The following is an 8,534-nucleotide window of genomic DNA, read 5'->3' on the forward strand; positions in this document are numbered from 1 at the left end:
GGGGATTCCCATAAATGCTTATTATGATTATTTAATGCACTCTTTAACCACAAATGAAGTAGGTGATGGGCGGTGAAAGAAAGGGTTGAAGGGATGCTAGACTCTCTGTGGCCCGGAAGGTTTAACCGAGATAGGGGGATTAAAAATATATATATATACACAATGAAAACAGCAGAATGAGTGAGGGATGGAGAGATGGGTATTTGTGTGCCAAGGGAGTATGGGGTGGGGGGGTGGGGATATGAATGCATGAGAGAGGGGAGGGTGGTGTTGGTTTTTCTGTGTCACTGAAAGAGAAAGCGAGTGAGGATGGGGGACTCACTGTGGGTGTTTGTGTGCAAGAGACAAAAAGGGATGGGGGGATTTACACGTGTATTTAGACAGAGTGCATGACAACACATAGCCTAATGACAGAGATTGAAAGAAGGTGATTAATTGTGAGAAAACCACATGTATTCAACATACAGGAGGCTCTTTTGTCAAGTTAAAGAGTTAAGACAATAATGGCAAGTCACAAGGTTTTCCAAATGCAATCCATGCAGTCTGGCGTAGGGGATTCCCATAAATGCTTATTATGATTATTTAATGCACTCTTTAACCACAAATGAAGTAGGTGATGGGCGGTGAAAGAAAGGGTTGAAGGGATGCTAGACTCTCTGTGGCCCGGAAGGTTTAACCGAGATAGGGGGATTAAAAATATATATATATACACAATGAAAACAGCAGAATGAGTGAGGGATGGAGAGATGGGTATTTGTGTGCCAAGGGAGTATGGGGTGGGGGGGTGGGGATATGAATGCATGAGAGAGGGGAGGGTGGTGTTGGTTTTTCTGTGTCACTGAAAGAGAAAGCGAGTGAGGATGGGGGAGGGGTGCTAGATGGAGAAGCACAGGAGGGAGGGATGGAGCGAAAGAGACTGCACACAAGCATTCGTATAGTGTGCATGTATCCAGGAGGAAAGAGAAAATGATGTTATGTATGCAAGACTTCCTTGCTCACGTCTCAGAGCTGCTACAGTAACACACACGAAAAAAATATTCATAAAATGAGTCATTTAGTTTGATTTAATTTCATTGGTCTCAAGACATTCCAGTGGCTAAATGTACAGCTGTTCAGAGTTGTTTGTTTGATGTTGAATAATTGAGAGCTTGTGCTATAAAAACATAGCTGAAATACATGGTAAATTATTTATTTATATGTTGTCCACTTTCAAACTACATCCTGACATCCAGTTCAATAAGCGATCCAAAAATACTGCCTTGCACTGAGTCACTTAGCAACATCTTACAATGAATGACTGAAAAGGAAGTGAAGAAATTACCTGGTACATTTAAGGTGAATGTTGTATGTCTTTAGCTAAGCGAGGGTCAGCAAATGCACACAACCCTAAAGTAAGAGAAGGCGTTGTTATATTTGTACAGAAATCAAAACAAAAGCACGCACATCACTGGATGTGGTGCTCAACAAAAAAAATATTGATAATGAAAATAGAAAAAAGTCGGCACACCTAGGCTCCAAAAATACACAGGCTCTAATGAAGGTCTGAGGAAGAGCATGTGTGCTCGAAACGTCACATGTAATAGTCTGTTATTAAATTTTTGTATTTTTGGAGCCTAGGTGTGCCGACTTTTTTCGATTTTCATTAGAAATGTACAATAAAATAAAAACTAAACTAAACTGAAATAAAATTAAATAAAATTTAACTAAAATCAAAACAAAGTATGAAAAAAAATAAAAATAAAAATGAACTAAACTAAATATAGTGTCAAATTCAAGTGTCAAAGCTGTTCAGTTCTTTGACCATTCAATTCAGCTTCTGCACAGAAATATGATTACTATACACTCTAAAAACAAATCTTTTAGCTCAACAACAACAAAAATTATGCAACAGTTTGCATTCATCTTTTTAAGTTATGACAGCTTTTGGTGAAATTATGTTCAACCAACAAACTACATTGGGATTTGATGATATACAGCATAAACACAAATTTGTTTACACAAGTTGATTACTAACTAATAAGTTCCAACCCCTGACATCAACTAACAATGAGCATTATTCTTCAACGAAATGGTAAAGAAAACCATGGTTTGTCAGCATAACAAAAACTATTTACATTTTTTAAATGTCAATCATGACAGTGTTAAACACTAACAGATATTTCCTTTAACTATAAAAAAACACAAAAAAAATAACTTCAACATATATTCACCTTATCCAGTCCTATGCAAAGCATGCTGAGAACTAAAAATCCACTTCCTAATTTAAGACAATTTTAAGTTACTATAACTTATTTTAAAAAAAACCTTTAAATTACACACAATGTTAAATTGATGTAATGGTTAATTATTTTATTTGATCAACTTGTAAACTCATCAAAATAATGTTTGGAACTTGCAACAAAAGGTTTAAATAAAGCAATAAATCAGAATTTTTAACTCGCAACCATGCATTTCTTTTCAGTTGTGGTAATAGGTCTGAGATATTAACAAATGAATACATATAAAGAAATTTCAGTGTTGCTAATGCTTGTGTTATCAAAATTCGACTGCATTTGTAAAAAGAGAATATAAAGATATAAAAAGAATATAAAGTGCTTTTCTCACAACAGAAATAATATAGAATTAGAAGTGGTTGTAAATTTTTTTAAAATGCTTTCATTCATTGTCTTTGCAACTATTAAATTTAAAATAAGCAGTCATGCTTTGGGATACTTCTGAATCTATAGATATAAATAAGTGAAATTAGGTGCACATAATTAAGATCATAGAAGTCATTATAATGACTTCTTGATTTAAAATACATCAGGTATTTGATGTAATTAATAACCATCATCCCTAAGTTCAGATGATACATAACCAGGCGCTTTCACACATTGGGCAGCTGCACAACACATACAACCTGATAGAAACCGTTCTCTGTGTTGGTATGACCGATCACACAAAGATAGAGTTTATTTACTTCTAGCTTGCCGAAGTTGACATCTTTGGCCAGTTTAACAGTCCCTATCCCTTCAAACATCTTCTCTGTCATGGGCTCCCGAGATTTGGCCAGGGTGAGATGGTACGTCGGGCATCGGGAATGGCGGTGTAGCCAGCCCTTCTCCTTGAAGGCTTCTTGGAGAGGGGAATTTAGGCACTGGACATCGAACAGGGGTTGTGGGGTCACATGGAGAACAGTCCCATTAAAGTGCCTTAGTTTTGGAGTGAAAGACACAGAAATAGGGGGTTTGTGGGAGTTTCTGATTGTGGTACGCAGGAGCTCAGCAGCAGCGCGGACTTCCTCTGGGCCCTTCAGGACAAGTAAGGAAAGAGTGACGTGTAAAGTTGCAGGGTCCACCCATAGCGGCTCTGACTGAGGGAGGCGGGAGAGAACCTTTTTCTGAATGCGCTGGAAGGCCAGGAGAGCAGCGGGAGAGTCCACACGGAAGCAGATGAAGTGTGTGGGTCTGTTTGGTGGTGGACGTCTAAAAAGTGGTTTTGGCAGAATGAATGATACCAGCTCTGCTTCTGAACCACTCACTCCATCCCAGCTGTCTTTCCATTCTTCCGCTATTTTAGTCTGTTCTTTTTTTGGTGTGATGGATAACTCCTTTGCCAACTGATTCAAACTGAGTTCTTCAGTAGCTGCCATCTTTTTGTCTTCTGGTGCAGATTGTTTTTGCAAAAGTAAGACGTCATCACTGGTTCCTTTCTCAGCATTTTCGGTAAATGAGCGATCTACGGCATCTCCCAGCTCTTGTTTATTGTTTGTTGTTGTAACTGAAGTTACAACATCATCTTGTTTTTCATAAAACTCTGTCACTTGCTCTAGGTCATTTGAAACATCTCCTGTGTTGATGGACTCTTCATGTTGTCCAGTGTCAGTTGTTAAATTGTCTGAGAATTGAATAATTCCAGTATATTAAGAGAAATAATGTAATACTGTATTAACAGTACATTATAATTATTATATAATATAATAAAATAATATTGAAATACATTTAAAGTTCAATGGCATGATGCTATTTTTTGTCCTGTAGTTTTCAAACAATACACTAAAAATGCAAAATATACAACTCCAATATGCCTTTTCTGATAAGTGTTCTGGTGTTTTTAATTTCTGTATTAAAATTAATTTAGATATATTTTGAAGGCATAAGTCCTGATATCTTGATGAAGAAAATAAAACCTTATTAATTAGTTTGACTTACTCTTTTATTATTTCACTATTTTGTTATATTTTTTATTATTATTACCGTTACAATTTTTTATTTGTTGTTTGTTTCACTGGTTATTAGTATTTAAACAAAAAAATGATACACGATACCCTAGGAAATGACCCCCCCTCCCCACCCCCTCCCCAACTTCAAAAAACCTTAGTGATATTTATGAATTATTTATTCATGATTATTTATTTCTGATAATTATTCATGATAATGACTACCGAAACAAAATACTGGTTAGGATTTTCTCAGAAACTGTTTTACTGGGCCAAAATAATACTGTCGCTCACCTTGTTGCGGTTCCTCACTGCCAAAAGGAGGCAAAATAGTCTGGCCCGTGGAGCCGAACACCCTGTCAGTGCGACTGTCTCTATCCCACACCCGCTGGCCTTTGTAGCTGAAGTATTGTATCCTATGATGAGGGAGAGCCAGCTCTTCAGAAAAATCACAGTCACATACCTAATGAAGGACAGATAAGCATTAAGCCTGGTTATGAATATACACGACATATGGTAATGAAACATATTAGTGCTGATATAACACACCTGAGAGTCCCATGAGAAGTCAGAGAATGGGCGTTCCAGCACCCCAAGGAAACGGTCCAGGTGACCGACTATAAAATCAGCTGAGTCCACTGAGGAGTCCCATATAATTCTGGAGATGACTTCATCGGCTGTACGCATGCGTGGCTTCTTCTTACACCCTGAGACAGGAAGGCATCCATTTGTAATTGTGAAGAGTGAATCTGGAAGGTAAAGTGCCTCTGCACTCATCATTAAATCTATAAACACACCTTCCTTCTCAGTCTCTAGATGCTGCTTTTCTGCATGAGTCTTTTTTCCATTTTTTCGGATCTTGCTCAGCTTTTCTGTATCATCTTTCTCTGAGTGTGTGGTTTGAGGGACGTCAAGCACACTGTGAAGTCAGGAAAGAGCAATGCATTATTTATCCACTTAGCTTCAATGAACATTCCCAAGATCTAACAAATTTCACATATTTTACAGCAACTACAAGACACTGTGCCAATGGCTGTTGAAATGAAAATACCCAGATAATAAATCATGTCTACCATGAGGTTAATTCACTAGTTGAGTCTCTACCATCCAGAGTGAATGACAGACCTGTGAGACAGTCGACATCTGTCTCCAAAACGACATCTGCCCAATTGGAAGTGCTGGCAAATGTTTAGGCTAGTTTCTTGTTTCATCTCATCTGGTACAAAGGGAAAGGGAAGAACAAGTTATACAATTGCATTCATGCACTGACTGATAACACATGACAAAGTTAATCTATAACTACTGGGACAATAAAAGTTAAGTTCTACCAGATTAGTTAAGTTAGACGTGATGTAGCATAGTGTGAAGATGTAAATGGTGGTATTCAAAACAGTTAATTTTACGATGGACAAAATAAAAGCCTGAGGCGAATAGTCTAAGGCTGATCTTTTATTCATCAACGAATCCTGAAAAAATGTATCCCGGTTTCTACAAATATATTAAACGGCACAAATTTTAAACCAAGAAATGTTTCTTGAGCAGCATATCAGCATTTTAGAATGATTTCTGGAGGGTCATGTGACACTGAAGACTGGAGTAATGATGCTGAAAATTCAGCTTTGCATCACAGGAATAAATTACATTTTAAAAAAACATTCAAATAGAAAACTGTTATTTTAAATTGTAATAATATTTCATAATCACATGTTTTCATTTCATAACATAGGTGTTTATTATTGTCAAATATACTGCTGCTAAGGCAATGTTCACAAAGCTACTTCCGGTGTTAAGTCTTGGGGTTCTTATGGGTAATGTAGTTTTTCGGCAAATGGGGAAGTCTGAATCATTTCAGCGAATCGGTTCTTTCAAACAGTTCGGTTCAATGTCTTCATGTGGTCCCTTGTGTCCAAGCATGGCATATTACCAGAGGTGGGACCAAGTCATTGTTTTGCAAGTCACAAGTAAGTCTCGAGTCTTTGCATTCAATTCTCGAGTCAAGTCCCGAGTCAAGACAGACAAGTCCCAAGTCGAGTTGCAAGTCCTCAACGTTTAGCTTCAAGTCTTTTTGGACTGTACCGATGGCTATTCAGTGTGAGAAACAAGAGCAGCTGTGGGAGTCACGCACACGTTGTGATCTAAGCGCGTGACTTCCCCATCACATGACACAAAGACTGAAAAGGATGGACCTAACAATGTAAACAAAATAAAAATAAGTTACGATCTTATTTCAGCGACGATTTAGTAAATCATATCGGTGAGGACAGTGTACCATTTATGCGGACTAGAAAAAAAAATTACATAGTTTGCAACATTAACAACCATGCAGAACCTGTAGATGGCTGCTATTGTCAATACTCCATCGCAATGCCTTGTTAGTTTACGGTCAGTACCAGTCAGCACTATAGCTGTACCCAGCTGATAAAGGTAAGGATGTTGTGTTTTCCAATATCTCATTTCCTTTTGCATTTAAATATGACAAGACACGTTGAACGGTTACATTTTATATATATATAGCTTCCCCAGTTAATCAATACATTTATATTTTGTATTACAAGTTGCCTTAAATGTTATGTTGAAATGTGCGGATGCGTTATGCAACTAAAAATGCACATATTTGTATACGGTCATGGCCAAAAGTTCTGGCAGTGACAGAAATTGTTTTTAGCAAAGTTTGCTGCTTCGATATTTGTAGATTATTTTTCCGCATGTTTCTATGGTATAATGAAAAACAACGATAAGCGTATCATAAGTTTTAAAGGCTTTTATTGGCAACAACAACAACAACAACAACAACAAAAAAGACAATTTACAGTGTTTAACCTTGTTCTTCATAACCTCTGCAATTCATTCTGGCATGCTGGATATTAGCTTCTGGGCCAAATCCTGACTGATGGCAATCCATTCTTGCCAACTTAGTTCTCGGAGTTGATCACAATTTGTGGGCTTCTGCTTGTCCACTCGCCTTTTGAGGACTGACCACAGGTTCTCTGTGGGATTGAGATCCGGGAAGTTGCCTGGCCACGGAGCCAAAATTTCAATGTAATGATCTTCGAGCCACTTCTTTATCACTCTTGCTTTGTGACATGTTGCTCCATCATGCTGGAAAATGCACGGATCACCAAATTGCTCATGGATCGTTGGAAGTCGCTCTTGCAGGAAGTGTTGATACCATTATTCATGGCAGTGTTTTTGGGCAGAATTATGAGAGAGCCCACTCCCTCTGTTGAAAAGCAACCCCACACATGGATGGTCTCAGGATGCTTCACTGTTGGCACAACACAAGACTCATGGTAGCGTTCACCTTTTCTTCTCCGAACAATCGATTTTCCAGATGTCCCAAACAGTTGGAAGGGAGCTTCAGAGAAAACTTTGTACCAGTCTTCTGCAGTCCAATCCTTGTACTTCCTGCATAATTTCAGCCTGTCCTTGGTGTTTTTCTTGGAGAGAAGTGGCTTCTTTGATGCCCTTCTTGACACCAGGCTGTTGTCCAAAAGTCTTGGCCTCACTGTGCGGGCAGATGCTCACACACCAACCTGCTGCCATTCCTGAGCAAGCTCTGCACTGCTGGTGACACGATTCCTCAGGAGGAGACGGTCCTGGCGCTTGCTGGACACCCTGGGACGTCCTGAAGACTTCGTCACTGCAGTCGAACCTCTCTCCTTGAAGTTCTTGATGATCCAGTAAATGGTTCTTTCAGGCACAATATTCTTTGTGGTAATTTCCTTTCATGTGAGGCCATTTTGATGCACCGCAATAATGGCTGCACGTGTTTCTTTGGAGGCAACCATTGCTAACAAGAACACAATGATTGGATGCGCGGCTTCCCTCCTTTTATAGCAATCAGTCTGCTCTTACAATCTAATTAGTATGATAGTGATTTCACCTGACTAGTACTCATTCACAGTTTCACATGTGCTGCTGATATGTTTAGTCAATTAATGTTAGCTGGTCATTTTGTGTCAGGATCAAAAAACTGTGAAATTAGTTTTTTTGTGAAAAGTTCATTTTTTTTGGCCAGTGAAAATTTGGCCTTTTAGCAATTATTTAAAATGCATCTGATTACTCTACACAATAGTCTAGAAACAATGTGAATGAACACCACAACAGCTTAAGCCGCAAACTTTGCAAAACACAAAATTTATATCACTGACAAAACTTTTGGCCACGGCTGTACATTTCCTGAAAACAGAAATCTGAACATAGGATAACGGCAGTTTCAAAAATGTCATTTTGCTGACACACTAGAGTTAAAGGTTTTTACTGAGGGGATTTTGGACATTTTCATTTATTTTTTCTTTTTCACTCAATAAATCAGATAATACTGGGGGGGGGGGGG

The 8,534-nt window shown here is 38.3% G+C and overlaps 2 protein-coding genes across 3 annotated transcripts in view; one reads left to right on the forward strand and one right to left on the reverse strand.

The window, feature by feature from the left end:
* Window positions 1-2,474: 2,474 nt before the first annotated feature.
* Window positions 2,475-5,664, reverse strand: leng9 (leukocyte receptor cluster (LRC) member 9). Its single transcript, XM_016289748.1, has 5 exons — window positions 5,324-5,664; window positions 4,996-5,117; window positions 4,748-4,905; window positions 4,493-4,661; window positions 2,475-3,876 (listed from the first exon to the last, which is right to left on the reverse strand). Exons 1-5 carry the CDS (start codon window positions 5,407-5,409, stop codon window positions 2,867-2,869), a joined length of 1,545 nt encoding a protein of 514 aa, XP_016145234.1. The 5' UTR covers window positions 5,410-5,664; the 3' UTR covers window positions 2,475-2,866.
* Window positions 5,665-6,329: 665 nt separating this feature from the next.
* Window positions 6,330-8,534, forward strand: part of LOC107598420 (folliculin-like) — a 9,004-nt gene continuing 6,799 nt past the window's right edge. Inside the window, exon 1 of one of the 2 annotated variants that reach the window (XM_016289746.1) lies at window positions 6,330-6,622. The gene's annotated coding sequence lies outside the window, so the exon portion shown is untranslated. The remainder of the gene's footprint in view (window positions 6,623-8,534) is intronic. The other variant, XM_016289747.1, reaches the window with a different exon arrangement.

This window comes from Sinocyclocheilus grahami, unplaced genomic scaffold, assembly GCF_001515645.1.
Source record: "Sinocyclocheilus grahami isolate Dianchi unplaced genomic scaffold, SAMN03320097.WGS_v1.1 scaffold251.1, whole genome shotgun sequence".
In the NCBI taxonomy this organism is placed as follows: domain Eukaryota; kingdom Metazoa; phylum Chordata; class Actinopteri; order Cypriniformes; family Cyprinidae; genus Sinocyclocheilus; species Sinocyclocheilus grahami.

Excerpts from the sequence above, each read along its gene's own strand:
- leng9 (XM_016289748.1), bottom strand. The coding sequence starts at position 5,409 with ATGAAACAAGAAACTAGCCTAAACATTTGCCAGCACTTCCAATTGGGC. Across the intron at positions 4,906-4,995 it reads TCTAGAGACTGAGAAGGAAG|GGTGTAAGAAGAAGCCACGC; the intron begins GTGTGTTTATAG and ends TTCCTGTCTCAG. Across the intron at positions 4,662-4,747 it reads ACTTCTCATGGGACTCTCAG|GTATGTGACTGTGATTTTTC; the intron begins GTGTGTTATATC and ends GTCCTTCATTAG.